At 48.4% G+C, this 15,345-nt stretch overlaps 1 protein-coding gene across 1 annotated transcript in view; it reads right to left on the minus strand.

Moving 5' to 3' along the window:
* Positions 1–15,345, minus strand: part of HUNK (hormonally up-regulated Neu-associated kinase) — a 99,228-nt gene that overhangs the window by 7,754 nt on the left and 76,129 nt on the right. Inside the window, exons 7-10 of the mRNA XM_037525035.2 lie at positions 13,483–13,645; positions 8,310–8,393; positions 5,484–5,531; positions 1,204–1,384 (exon numbers count right to left, since the gene is read on the minus strand). Of these exons, the coding sequence (XP_037380932.1) occupies positions 1,204–1,384; positions 5,484–5,531; positions 8,310–8,393; positions 13,483–13,645 (476 nt within the window). The remainder of the gene's footprint in view (positions 1–1,203; positions 1,385–5,483; positions 5,532–8,309; positions 8,394–13,482; positions 13,646–15,345) is intronic.

The raw sequence follows: 15,345 nt of genomic DNA on the forward strand, positions 1-15,345 counted from the left end.
GGACACACTTACACAGAGATCTGAAGCAGATCTCCAGCTGCCACAGATGCCTGAGATTCACGGGCAGGAACGGGTAAGGTTTCCTCAGGGCTACTCCAGCTGGAGCCCAAGCATCTCCCCCATCTGTGCACCCACCTTGCCCTTGGTCCGGTCCTGCCCTGGCGCCTCCCAGAGGGACCAGAGAGGGGCCTCCCACATGCCCTGCTAATCTCACCTCAGACTCAGCCCCCCAGGAACTGACCCGAGCACCACGTTGCCCCAGCAGAAAGAACCTGGGCCTCGGCCCACCCTGTGAGCATCTTCCTGCTGCTCCTCATCCATCCTCATCGGGAAGCAGCAGAATCCAATGGTTGGGGCAGAAAGTTCTAGCACCAGTCTGCCCGGTCGGAAATCTGGACTCCTAAGCTCTGGGTGTGTGTGTGTGTGCCTGGGTGTGTATACGTGAGTATCTGCCTACGTGTGTGTGTGTGTCTGGTTGTGTATGTACATCTGGGTGTGTCCCTTCTGCATCCCTCAATGCTCATCCCAAGGAGGGAGATATACATTCACCACTTAGCGGATCTGCTGATTCTGAGGGAGGCAGAGACACCCACTCTGCGCCTCACTTAACCCGTCCAACAGCTGGTACACCAGGTCCTGTTTCATTGCAAAAGCAAAAGCAGTTGGTCAAAATCTCAGAAGATAAGGAAACTCAAACTACAACAAACCCTAGAGCTGGGGTTTGAGCACCGCCCCCTACACACACAGGCTCACAGTCCTGGGGAAGGTTCTCACCACACCGAACCCCATCACTGCTTCTGCTCCCTCTCCTCTGCCTCACACTACTGAGTTCCTCGTTCTGTTCTCTGCACCCCAATATCTACTCTTGTGGTAACTTACACCTAATTTCTGTTCCTGCGATACCATGCCCCCTGATAAGACAGCTGCTCCCACATCTTACCCCGCAGCACTTTACACCCCGAGGCTCCCACAACACCATGTGCGCCTATCTCTGCCCCACAACAGCATGCACCCCAGCTCTGCACCTGCTGATGGTGCTGTCTGCACTGCAGCTGACATCACTCACACCGGACCTGGATTGTTCTGGGTGGCCTTGGGTGCACTGACGTTGCCTTTCCAGGGCACAAGAGGGTGTCTGTCCCATTACTCATGAGGGGAACACAGCTCAACACAATGTCCTAGAGGGTACTCGAGCTGACCCACCTTTGTCCGGGAAGCCGGACTTGGGGGCCTTCCGGTCCTTCAGCAGGGCTTTGGTGTTCTGCGTCTGCGTGATGAGGGAGCCTGGGGGCTGTCTGTGGGCCGGCAGGTTCTTGTCCAACTTCTTGGAAAATGGCCGATGAAGAAAATCCCCTCTTTTTTCTTGTTCTTTGGGTTTTTTGTCCTTCAAATCAAAAGGAAACACACACGCTCAGACACACACCAGAGCCCATGATCCGATTCCTCTTTGAAGAGGCACCAAGTTGAGACGCCCCAGTTATTCATGCCCCTGTACTCGGGGCTGCCTCCCCAAGATGCTGCAGGGGCCTCACCTGCCTCTCCCTGGGCAGCAAGCTGTGCTCCAGCTGGGGCCAGGTCATGCCTGGGATGTCAGTTATCCCGGAACTGGCTGAAGGAACCGAGGCTAAGCAGTGGAGGACAGCCGGACACCTCCCAGCGGGGGTTCAGGGCTTCTGCCCACAGCACAGGCTTTGCAGCAGCACCCAGAAACCCAGCCGCTCCCACCAGTTCTTGTGTGTTCGGTCAGGTCAAGGAAGCGGACCGCAAATCGGGGTGCCCTGAGCCCCTCCCAGGTAAGGTTCTGGCTCTTTTCCATCCTTGGGGCACACGAAGACTTGGAAATTTAACACTGGCACCCTTGAGCCACTTTTGCTGTAAATCTTGTCTTTACTGAACTTGATCGCAATCTCTCTGATGGGAGTGAATTTGACTATTTTATGTATCTTTAATCCCACGGCCTCTGGCATGGATCCAGGCACTCGGAGAAAGCTTAATAAATATTGAATTTTTTTTTTAAAGCCAGTGGAAAACCAACTGAATTAAATTTAATTGAGTTCGAGCTTCTGGGAAGGGTGATGCCACTGAGATTAAGTTCTTTTCTGGCTCAAGTCTGCGTTTGATGTTTACTGTTAAACAGGCAACTCAATCCCTGACCTCACCATGAATGATGGAAAAAGAGACCAATTTTCACATTTTGCCTTCTACTTTAAGAGCATTTGCAATTCAAGAGAGCTCATCTATTTTTCATGGATGTTGTTGAAAAGCTTCCGGAGGAAACATCTCTGGCACTTGGGTAGCCCTTCTTAATGAGATTTTTCAAAGCCTTCTCGGACTGGGCTGCCTTGTGTCCAGGTTTTGAGTGGGGACGAACAGGAGGGAAGAAATGTGGAGTGGGGGACACTAAGCCTCCAGGGCCACGTGGGGCTGGGGGGGTATGAGAGCTCATGGCGGGGTCTGAACCTGGCAGACCCAGGAGGCTTGTGCCCTTTGGAGCGGTGACATGGAAAGCGGGAACAGGTGAAGTTCCTGCAGACTCCCACCCCAGTATCTGTCGAGTCACCCCAGCCGTTATTGACGACTGGGGGTGCCAGGTGCTGTACTAAGAGCACGGCCCACGAATAGGCAAATCCGGGCATGGTAAAATAATTGAAAACAGGTTTTCACGGCCTGATAGTTGGTGCTCTTAAGCTTGACTCCACACTGCCCTTGGGAAGCTGGGGGCAGGGACTGTGTTTTTGTCCTGGTCAGTGTCTAGATGCTTTGGAGGGGACAGGGGGCCAAGCGCGCCACGTCACCAAGGTCAAGGTCAATCACAGCTCTCCATGGCTTCCTTCTCCCTGTGTCTGCAAAGCAGTTGGCTTTCACACTCCCTGTCCCCTAGCATCAAAGGACATGATGGGCTTGTCCTGAAAAAATTCCTCCTTTTGCTCAGTTCTATCTCTATTTTTATGAGAGAAGTCACTGGTTCAACCTGTTAACACCTTAAGCAGGAAAAAGGAAATCAAACACACTTTTGTAATACACTGTAACACATATTTGGAAGAGAAGATTGCTGCTCCTGCCTTTTTAGGGTTTGGTTCTTTTTAAAGCAATGAGCAAATGCTCCTTCCGGGCTGCACTGAGATCTCCACATTTAGATGGTGGACAGGGGCTTTCTGGGCCACCTCAGCTCCATCAGACTCCCCTGGGCTCGCAAAAGTTGAAGGATCAAAACAGGTAATTTCTGAGGGCCAGGACCACTCCCCACCCAACACCACCCTTTATTGGGGCTTTTAACACCAAGGGGTGTAGCAGGCACAAGAGTTTTCTGTAGAAAGAAAGACCAAGGGTGGTCTAGAACCTTCTCGTATAGCTGACAAAGGCATATTTGGCAAAGGGCTATTTAGCCGAAAGCCCACTGTGGGGTCAGAAGAGGAAGTGGATGGAGGGGCTGAAAATTTCAGTAAGCCCTGTGAAGGCCACGATCCAACTCCATGCCTGGATCCTGCACCCTGGCGCCTCCTGCAACCCCCAGAATGCCCTCCCCCAGTCTAAAAGAATAGGTGATTTCATAGTACTGGGTTCTAGTGGGATGCAAAAATTCACCACCACCATCTCCCTGCAGGGGGACAGCCCACATGGAAGGACCACCCGCCTGTGTTTGTTCTCACCAGTCATGTCATCGCCCTCCAAACACAGGTCACCACATTCAAACGATCACCCAATGGCATCTAATCATGGTGTGGTCTATTTTGTCCAAGGGAAGTTTGCTCGGGAACAGGATGGTACATTGCCTTACGTAACATAAAAAGATCTTCAGAGGGCCTAATTATGTTCCCCTTCAACGTGCCTGCACCCACCCCCTGGCACCCCTCCTGGCAATGAGCAGCCTCCTTGGCTTCCTACAGGTTTGGATCCCCATGCCCAGTGGCAGGCAATGGAACCGAAGCTGCAGGTTGGAGGGCCCTCCTTAAATCCTCACGCATAGTCTCACATCCCCTGCCCCCAGCAGATTAGAGGGGACTCCATGAGGCCCTGATCCAGTCCCAAGGGATGTTGCAGGCACTTGTTTGAGCCACTTCCCACCCAGTGCACATGAGCACCGCCATTTACACAAGTGGAAACTTTAAAAATGTGGCTCCACGAAGGCCTATCTACTCGAGACTTTCAATGTCTTACATTGTTTGATGGAGAAGAGGAAGGTGGGGGGAGCAGGTGAAGGATGGGGTGATGATCTGCCAGGCTTCTGGAAGGCGGTATCTGTAGGTGCCACTGCCAATGGGAGGAGGAAGCCTGTTCTCAGCCCAGAGGTCTGAGCTCGGGGGACTAGTCCAGCTCAGACTCTTCCCTGTGGCTCCAGGTGCCTGCGTGCCAAACAATCGCACCCACCCCCTTCCTTCTGGTTTTGCTCCCATGGGTGTAGGAGGATCACCTTCCTGCAAATCACTGTCCCTAGGGACGTGTCTCCCCATCTGTAACCAGAAGAGTGGGCCCTTCCCATCTCTGCCAGTGTCAAAATGAACCTCACGTCTCACTTGCTTCATTGTCTGAGAGGCAAATGCACCAGCTTAAGCAGGACAGATGTGACTGCACCTGCTCTTCAGCCTGGCTGCAGCAAGAATTGACCAGAGACAGTAAGTTGAGCAGCAGGGGTTGGAGGGGTGGGGGTGTTCCTGAGGCCAAATGAAGCTGTTTCCTGTGAGACACTTTCAGGTTCAGGTCTCCCAAGCCTGGTGTGCCCTTGATGGTGCTGTGGCCTCCCCTAGCTGTCTGCAGCATCAGAACCAGGTGTGGAGCATGAACACCCAAGGGCCCAGGTGCTGTCGGCTAGTTGATTTTCATTCCTTGCTGCCATCACACCAGGGAAAGCCACAGAGATCTGATCTTGCTGAAGGAAAATCATGAGTGAGTTGAGAAAATGAGAAAATAGGGCCACTGCTGCAAACCCCATCTCATACAGGTAGAAGCACACAGGGAGAGCCAATTGTGAGATTACAGTGAGACAATAAACTGCCAGCAGCACGAAGAAAGGAGGGATTGCTCTGCTCTGAGGGGATTCTGCAGGCCAACTCACGACTGCATTCAGCATGTTTTAATTCAGAATGAGGATGGACTTGTACTGAGTCCAGAGGCCTGGGCAGAGATGTATTACCTCAGGATGAAATGTGATAGCTACTTTCCTGTGTCAGCCTGCCTGGGCCAGGGTGCCCACTTTTTAGTCAAACACAGTTGCTGCTAAAAGAATTTTTTTAAAGGTGCTTATCATTTATATCAGCAGACTTAGAGTAAAGCATATTACCTTCCACAATGTGGTGGGTGGGTCTCACCCAATCAGTTCAAGGCCTTGAGAGAAAAAGACGAGGGAACTCTGCTTTGAAGCAAAACATCGACTCTTCCCTGAATCTCCAAGCACCACACACACACACACACACACACACAACTTGGTTGTTTCTCTAAAAAATTCTGACTGATTTGGGGGTCCAGCATAACCCCAAAGTTCTTACCTGCACAGCATGGAATTCAAGGTCTCTTGTCCAAGTGTCCAGGGAAGCCTGTGAAAAGGAGCATTTTTCAACAATTCATGACACTGTATCTGCTCTTTATCCTCTAAACACTACTGCCTACCACTCCCCCTCCGGCTCCAGCTGAGAATTCTTCATCTTAGTGCTTACAGAGTAAGAAAGAAACCCAACTACTAAAAGAAACCCAACTACTAAATGGTCGTGGCAGCAGGCAGATGTCCCCAGCCATGCATGGAGTAGACGCTCTAGGTAAACTTTTTGTGAAAGTCTAAGACACCTAACGGAGGAGTGTGCTGATGATGAGCAAGCAACTCGATGTGTTTGCTCAAACTACAAAAACACTCATGGAACCAGCACCCAGATTAAGAAACAGAACATGACCAGCACCTGGAAGCCCTTCCCAGCCTGCCCTCCCCATCACGGTCTCTCCCAGTCTGACTTCTAGCAGTATAGATTAACCTGATTCCAAACCTTATTTTTAGAAGTTGTACAGATTTTAAGATGCAAGGCGAACATTTTAATGTTTGCCCATGGTGGGCTGAACTGTATTTCCCCCCAAGTCATTTGTAGGCACCCTCATCCCCAGGACTTCAGGTGATGACTCCATCTGAAGACAAGGTCTTTTCAGAGGTAATCAGGTTGACACGGGAGGCCACAGGGCAGACCCTGATGCGATGTGACGGGTAACCTTACATCAGGGGGGAAATTGGACAGAGACTCATCCACAGGGAGAATATCACCTACGGGTGCAGTCGGTGATGGAGCCAGGCTCCTATAACCCAGAATGCCAAAGATTGCTAGCACCCCCCAGCAGCTAAGTATGAAGCAGATTCTCCCTGCATGCCCCTGACACCTTAATCTTGAACTTCAGGGGCCAGAACTGCAAGACGATGGTTTCTGCTGTGTGAGCCGCTCAGCTGGAGGCACTGTCCTGTGCCAGCTGAGCACGCAGTCACTTGGATACTGGGCAGCTTCTCCTCCAAACTGCAATATTACTTGGACAGTACAGAAAAAACCTCCTAGTTCTATTTTACGATTTCTATAAGTTAACATTTGTAAAGACTCTTAACAAAAATGGATTCTGGCTCCAGATGACTTGAATCAGCCATTTAACAACGATGACTGCTCCACCTCGAACCCTCCAGGGCCTCCTAGAGGAACAGGAGTCCCTCAGGAGTGTGCCTGGGGTGTTCTTGGGTGAAACACGGGTCCCACTTTTGCAGACATCATCTCTGCCTCTCACGGGAAGAAGCGGTAGAAAGAACAGTAAAGTAAAACCCAGCACTGTAACCCCGAGAGGGAAGGAGCCCACAGAGGCTCTGCGTGGTCTCCACTGAGCAAATCTGGGCTCTTTTTTTTACCTTTCAAGCCTTTTCTAAGTGGCTCCATTGCACTTTGTAGGTTGCAGTGGAGAGGAGCTGGCGGAGCTCATCACAGCCTGTCATTTAATTAGCAGAAATCTCACTGCCGTTTGGAGAAAACAAATGGATCATAGAGAATTGAAAGGCTGTTTTCCCATTAGTGTTCCCGTTTAAGCCCTCACCATTAAGTATTTTAACAAATGTTTAAAACACGCACCGGGTGTCTCGGGGCCCAGTGAACTATGCGTCGAGGGAAATCACCTGGATGAAAGGTGATTCCCATCACAGTTGTGACACTTTCCAACACACCAGGGTGGGGGTGGGGCAGAGGGTCCCCAGGGACACAGATGTTAGCAGAGCAGCTCAGAGGCCACTTGGGGAACATAAATGCAGGCACTTGGTGCCTCTATTCATGGATTGGATTATTGCTTGAGGCCCTTAAGTCAAGTGCAAACAAAGAGGCAGGAGGCCCTAACAGTGAATTCAGATCCCCTGGACTCCAGCTGAGGTTCCCCCCACTCACTGCCAGTGATTGTACTGGACTGTGCTGCAGGGGTCCCCTTGCTTGCCTGGAACCTTCTAGCTTCTCCAGTGGCTGTCGCAGTTCTACCAATTTTCAGACACCCAAGTCAAGGTCCACTTGATTCTCTCAGTTGTTCATTTGGCAAATATTTACTGAGCACCTACTGTGTGCCAGGTAGGTGGGGACACGTAAGGAGTCAATTCTATGAGCCTGTGTAATCTTCTAATCAATTCCTCTTTTGAAGCAAAGAAACCAGTCAGTTTCTGTTTACATCCCCGCCCCCAGGCCTCCACTCCTGGCCCCCTGCACCTCATCTTACTTCCTTCTCCTGATACACATCCCACCCACTCTCCGACTGGGACCACAGACCCACCAAGGAACCCCACGTGCACATCTTTGGGATGTGGGAGAAAACCAGCTCCAGAGAAGACCCACAAAGACATGGGGAGAATGTGCCAGCCTCCCAGAGAGTGGCTCTGGCCAGGACTTGAATTTTTTTCCTTCTCATCAACATTATAATAAGCAACACTGAGCAAAAAAGGGTTATTCAGGACCTGCTGTGTGTTGTGTTTACCTATTAGGGACCTGATAATTGTTTCTAACCTTGATTACTCAGAGGGAGTATCCAGGCAGCTTTAGAAAATACTGTGCCCCCAGCCTGCCCCATGAGAGTCCTTGGCAATGGTCTGAGGTCCACCCTGGGCATCCAGATGTTTTAGTGTCCCCAGGTGACTCTACTGTCCCCATAGCAGGGAACCACAGTCTAGAGACTGGGCCCCGGGGATCTGCCATAAACTATCCTCCAGGGCTCAGTTAAGTAGGTCAATGTTTGTCTATGTCCCACAATTATTGCTTTCCTTTCCAGTCTCCCCCTAAAATGAAAATCCACTCTGCCTAAGAGATCCTGGCTTGGGGATCACTCACCTCATAGGACTCCTTGGAGGGCCTGCACTTTTCTATCTGGTAGAGCTGGGTCTTGTAGCAGATGCTGTCCTGGATGTCAGATTTCTACCAGAGAAGAGGAAAAAAGCCTGGCTCAGTTCACAGGGAAATAAAGTGTCCATTAAATGGTCATTAATTTTTAAACCAGAGCTTGGCAGAGAAAGTGCCAAAAATGGCGGGCAAGCCAATAAACTGCCTGCAAGAACAGCTCCAAGCCCAGGCAGGCATCCTACTTCTGTTACTGGCTGTACCAGGAAAAGGCCAGGTCACCCTGCAGGTTGCTGTTGTGTCTGGATGCTGGCTCCTTCACCTCTCTAATGAAGTCTACTTCAAGATGCATAAGCAGAAACCAAATATGAGAGTTGGGAAGATAGTTTATTTTATTGAACTACTAGTGGGATATGAACCTTGCTTGTTTGTTTGCTTATCTAAAAACAGCACTTGAGGGCCTTCCCTGGGGGCACAGGTGGTTGAGCGCAGCGCTGTGAAGCTGTCCGCAGCCTCTGCAGCACCAGTTTGACCCTGGCTGGCTGGTGAGGGTCCCACATGGTGCGACAGACCTCTCCGGTCACGCCCACTGCTCCCCTCAGCAGTGTATTTCATCAGCCTGCCTGTTCTGTTCCCCACTCTGGCTCTGGTGAATTCTCTCACCCTCCCGCACATCTGGCCTGTACCACAGTTCTTGTATAAATGAATAAATTAATTAAAAAATATTCAAAACAGCCCTTGTTCCCACCCACCCCCAACCCCCTATAAAAGTCACAGCAATTCATAATGCAGCTTAAAGAAGAAAATAGACAAATATAGCTAAGATGAGCTGGAGGTGATCCTATCTGATGACAGACGAAACTAAATGACCGATTAATTAATTTATCAACCCATGAAACCCTTATGGCTCTCCAACTTAACATCCATACTTCTTGTTTTCGAAAGCGGAAGTAAGTACTAAGAGCGAAGGGAGAGGTGACAACTGTAATCAAGTATTTTACTTTCTAGTTCACTAGTTTTAATTTCAAAATCAAAACTGGATTGTCAGTAATTGGCTGACGACATTAGCAACTAGGACAGGGCACCCTGGACAATGAAGTTAGCCATGTATGTAAAGCACTGAGCAGAAGAGTGGCGGTCTACAGGGATTACCCTCTAAAAGCAGCCACTTAGCTAAATGCTGGTCCTCAGGCCAGGTCGGTCCTAGGATTTCAGGGTTAAGTGCAAAGTAAACACAATCAAAAAAGAACCTTCCCCAGTTGGAACTACATCAGCTGAATTTCCAGGGAATATTCTCAGTAGACAAAGCCATGTTCCGCTCTGCGAAACTGCCACTTGATACTGTGATGCTGGACAAAATTAAATAGCAGAAACCAGCAGATGGCAAGACATCCCGATATATCAAGACACAGAGTTTTAGACAAGTGTCTCTCTCTTAGGAATGAGGTGTGTGATTGCTCAGGAAAAGTGCGGGTAAGCAAAGTTCACACCGGCAAGAAAGAAACTATTCCTCAAAAAGCCTAACCTCCCTCCATCTTATCGCTCAGCATCCAAAGAACATGCTCTGTCCCGAGAAGAATGTCTGACTCCCTGGCTTACTCAGCAAAGCAGCATGTCATCTTGAACCACGGGAAAGCACGAACTTTATCGGCGGTTTCACGACAACACTTTTTAAAAACTAGCTTTTGAACAACATTCATCATCTGAAAAAGAAAAATCCCTGAGTGGATCCTCTTCTCTTCCTTTGACTTGAGAACTATTTAAATTCTTAAGCATCACCCTCTTGCCCGTGTCCCTAAATGGTGTGGTCCTCAGCCTTTATCAGGGAAGCAGTTGTAAGCAGGCACCCAGCACTGCAAGCAGATACCACTGTGCCAATACACCAAGTTGTTATAAGACGTGTAGTGAAATAACAAAAGGGTAAGAAAGGGAGTGGGGCTGATGGTATCCTTGTAAAAGAGAAGTGAGAAACAGCTTCAAGAGAGATAAGAGATTTTCGTAATCACTCCTTATCACATAAAATGGTATCAATAATAAAGTATGTGTTGGGCCTCCCTGGTGGCCCAGGGGTTAAGTCTCAGCACTATCAAGCTATCATAACTATGGCCTGAGTTCGATCCCTGGCCAGGGAGCTGTCTCACATGGCGCAGCAGACCTCTCCTCTCTTGCTAGCTGCTCCCCCAGAGTATATTTAGTAGATGCACCTTTTCTGGTCCCCACTGTCTCTGGTGAATCCTCTCACCACCACCCCCAACACCTCTGGCCTACACCCCAGTTCTAAGCAAAAATAAAAGAAAAAAAAATCACAAATTTTTTTTTTCTTCCCAGGCGCAACGTTCCCCCTGCAGCAGCTCTCCTGTGTCCATGGCATCGTCTGTAAAATCTAGTCCCAAAGTTGCCTTTGTCCTCATCAGCATGCGTCCTGTCGCTGCTTACGTGGGGCACATTTTCCCCCATAAGACATTGCTCTTACGTTTAAAAGCCTTTTACTATGGAGTTAATTCTTCTTGTGAACCTCTTTTCTTTAGCGTTTGACCAAAAAAATGTTGTTTGGTGGATAATTTCCTATCGAAGCAAAATCTAGCAAATAGCCTGTGCTGAATCAGCTCAGAAACAGCTGCACTTTCGCCCAACTGTTAACAGACTTCCCGCTGAGCCGCGTCGTCCACTCAGCAAGTTCTCCTGACCTCTCCTGAACCTGTTTGCTGACAAGAGACACGGACACTCTGGCCATCTTGGCTGCCAAGCATTAATCTGGGTCATTTCCGCCTTTTTCCCCAACTACAGGGGAGCGGGGGCAGAGGGAGGGTTCACCTTTAGCTCTAATACAGAAATCTCACAAAAGGTTTCTATTGTTTAGTGGACTTCTGTGATGTATTGGGCCGATGAGTTCATGACTTTAAAAAGCTCTGGAAGACTCCAGAAGTTCATCTTCACATTCTTCTTCCCCACCCATAATCCACATGATCAGATGGGTAGGAAATCACGCTTCAGATGGGTGCCCAACAACTCGGATTCCCCTTGCCTACGTCCTGGTGGATGTGTTTAACACCAGCTACTCTGAGGAGGAGAACACAAGGGCAGAATCCACGCCGCCTGGAGCCAGTTTTCTTTGCAGAATTCTTTTGAAGCTATTGTCCATTTGGAGAAAGATGATTCAGTCAAAGCTAGATATCATTTCTTCTAGAGGATTCAATTTATTTGCATAAAGACATTCACAGCCGTTTCTTAAGATCCTTTCTTTGCATTTCTGTGGCATCTGTTATAATTTTGCCTCTTTCATTTCTTATTCTTTTTATTTGCATTTTCTCATTTTTTTCTTAGAGAGTCTAGTTCAGTGTTCAGCAATTTTGCCTATCCTGTCAAAGAAAGGCAACCTGCAGACCAGGAGAAGGTATTTGCATACCACAAGGGATTAATTTCCAAAATGTAGAAAGAACTTACACAGCTCAACAAAAAAAATCAAATAAACCACCCAACCAAAAAGAAATGGGCAAAAGACCTAAATAGAAACTTCTCATAAAAGTTTTGTGTGCCTACAGGCAACAAAATATCACAATGCCCAATAACAGTTATTAGAACCAAAATTACAATGAGGCATCACCTAGGGGAAAGTGGCCTTATGTCAAAAAGCCCGGAAACCACAAGTGTTGGCAAGGATGTGGCGCAAAAGGGGCCCTCAGCCCCCGTTGGTAGAATGTGATCTGGTGCAGCCTCCATGGAAACAGCATGGAGAGTCCTTAAAAAAATAAAAATGGATCCAGTAATAGCAGTGCTAGGTATTTACCCAAAGGACATGAAAACACCGATCTGGAATGATTTCTGCACGCCCGTGTTCGTACCAGCATTGCTCACGGACACAAGCCATGGCTGCCACCTAAACACCCAGTGACAGGTAACCAGATAAAGAAATTGTGGAAGATATCCTCAATGGAATACTACTCAACTATTAAAAATTAAAACCAGTGACTTTTGGGACAAAATGGATGGATCTTAAGGTGACGATGCTGAGCGAGGTAAGTCAGAAAGTCAAGGACAGATACAGGGTGGTTTCACTTATTTGTGGAACATAAAAAACCAAAGAAAAGAAAATGACAAAGCCCAGCAAGAGTAATTCTCAGACTCTGAGCAGTATGCTAGTCCCTAGAGGGAACGGGAGGTAGGGTGGGGGAGGGGGGTGCATGAGCAGGAGGAAGGGGAATAAGTGACGGCACTGGAGTCTGGGGGCAGGTGAGTGAAGCATGCGCACTATGAAGGTGTGAAGCTGTACACCCAAATTATAAAGTTGTGTAAACAACAGACAAATGGAAAAGTAAAACAAAAATTAAAAACCTAGATACCCAAGCATGCAAAATCCTTTAGCCAGGCACATAGGAAATGACTATGGTAAAGAACGGTGTTACTGGCCCCATTTTACAGAGAAAGAAACCGAGGCCCACAGGAAGTAACTTGCCCAAGGTTACCTAGGCAGGAAGTGGTAGCAGCCCCCAAATTCAGACACTCAGAAGCCAGATGCCAGGCTAATGCATGAGGGTACACTGCCATTTGCCTCAGGCTTGGGGTCTCCTAGCTGAACCCCATTGTGGCACAGACACCTGGACTTTCTGATGCCCAGGCTGAGTGAAGGGGCTGGGGCAGGCCAGTGACACTCAGCATGGTCCTCACTTTCTGGATAAGTAGACGAGAATAGTGGTTTCCTCAAAGGCCATGCTATTTGTTTTTCAATTCACGTGTGAGGTTATGGTGAGGTACGACACTGTATACGTGGTAGAGTAAAAGCCATATTTTACAAAGATGTCCGAGAGACATTTCTTTCCAACTCTTACAACCAGAGAAGTCCCCAATACCTCTAGCATGGGGAAACCCACGTTGCTGAGAGGTAGTAGGGGAAAAAAAGCAACAGAGAAGCTGAAGGGAAAAGAGGCTGAATCTCTGACAGTTCTGTCCAGGGCTTAACTCTGTGGGTGGATATTTGAAAAGCACCTCAGATAAAAAGCTCTGCCTGAGAAGCAGGTTTAGTTACTGTTCTAACCCACATTCAGGAAACTCTGCCTCACCTTCATTGACATGAACAGCTTAGATCAAGTGTCAACAACTGGGAGACACTTTGGGAGATAGAGCTTTTTTCCACAGAGGATAGAGAAAAGTGCCGCAGGGCCCCACTCACCCCTGACAAATAGCGCTCCAGTTTCTTGTTTAAAAGGAAGTAGATGGCGAGGATGTGGCAGGCGCGGTTGGAGAGCACGGTGTTGATGACATCGCTGTTCTTGTAGCCCAGCTTCTCGGTCATGTGCAGCACCACACTCGGACTTAGGTCTTCCAGGGAAATCCTGCACGGCAGAGACAGAGAGATGGGTCACCTGTCCAGTCCATGGAGCGGCTCCAGGGCCACAGGCTCACAAATAGGGCAGGACAATCAGGTCCATCCATCCAACTATTCATCCCTCCATCCACCCACCATCCATTCATTCAACTGTTCATCCATCCATCCATCCATCCATCCATCCTCCATCCATCCACCCATCCATTCATTCAACTGTCCATCCGTTCATCCATCCACCCACTCACCATCCATCCATCCATCCATCCACCCATCTATCCACCATCCATTCATTCAACTGTCCATCCATTCATCCATCCACCCATTCACCATCCATCCATCCACCCACTTGACTTTTTAAATGAGAAATTCCACATATGCAGAGAATATCATGTATGTACCCCACGCTTGGATGTACTGAGTGTGAACACCTTGCCATGCTTGCTTCATCTATTTTTTTCCTATTTATCATTGAAGTTACAGTGCATAAGTATATAACACTGCATGATAACATTACCTAAGTTTCATGTGGGCATCATTATAAATCATCCCATGTCTCTACTACATTAAATTCACCACTAAAAGTCCTTCGCCCTCCCATTGTCCCCTTTTATTTGCTTTACCCACACCTTCCTGGTAACAATAATTTCATCATTAGTCTAAAGTTTTGTTTTATCTAGTTCATTCATTTGGTTTCTTTATATACTACATATGAGTGAAATCACAACTTCACCTGTTTGGTTTTCACTGAAGTATTTTAAGTCACAGGTACCAGGACATTTCATTCCTAAGCACCTCTGTGTTTCGATGTCAGTGGAGCCCACACTTCAGGTGGGTATGAGTGGGCAGGGGAAAGAGGGGCCAGCCCAGGCACATTTCAAGGAAACGTGTAGGTTCACAAATCCACAACAGGAAGTTGGGTACAAGCTGTAGAGTGAGGAGCACTCAGAGGACTGGGTAAAGCTTCCTCACAGGAGTATTCTGCAGATTAATTCCTCAGGATAAAATGCCAAAGAAACACTAGTCGTGGTGGAGTCTTAGTCTCGTGGAGAAAATACATTCATTTGGTCCTCATGACAGTCCTTGGCTTCTCTGGTGGCCTAGGGGTTAAGGTCTCAGCACTACCACTGCGAAGGCTCATGATAGCCTTCTGGTCCTATTGGTATTCCCATTTTACGGATGAAAAGACTGAGATCTAGCACAGTAAAATGATTTGCCCAGGGTCACAGAGTAGCAACCCCAGAATTCAGAGGCTCAAGGTCTAAATGTGAAAGCTGCACACTGCTGCCTGTCAAATAAATAGATGGTGGAATGGCTGTGGAGAGCAAGGAAGCAGCTGAGGGGTACCGGGAGGGTGGGTGTTGCAGCAGATCTCATCAGGTAGACCTTCTAAATCCCTTAAGGAGAGACAAATAGAGCACATCTGGCTGGAGAGCTCTGTAGCCCCCACAAAGGGGATGAACACATTTTTGTTGGAACTTGAGAATCATAATACACTGAGAAACCACACGGTGCAACCTCATTGCCATGAAGAAGACCCACTGGCCAGGCACACAGGTGTTCAGGTGTCAGGACTAGGTCTCCCAACCTCTTCTCCCACCAGTTAGGGAAACTAAATTACTCTCCCTCCCAGGTTTCACTAAGTGCCATCCAGAGGAAACATGCTTGGAAGCACCTATCTGCCCTTACTCCTATTGGTCACAAAATCAG

The sequence above is a fragment of the Talpa occidentalis genome, unplaced genomic scaffold, assembly GCF_014898055.3.
Source record: "Talpa occidentalis isolate TD23 unplaced genomic scaffold, MPIMG_talOcc4v2.1 talOcc4.4, whole genome shotgun sequence".
NCBI lineage: Eukaryota > Metazoa > Chordata > Mammalia > Eulipotyphla > Talpidae > Talpa > Talpa occidentalis.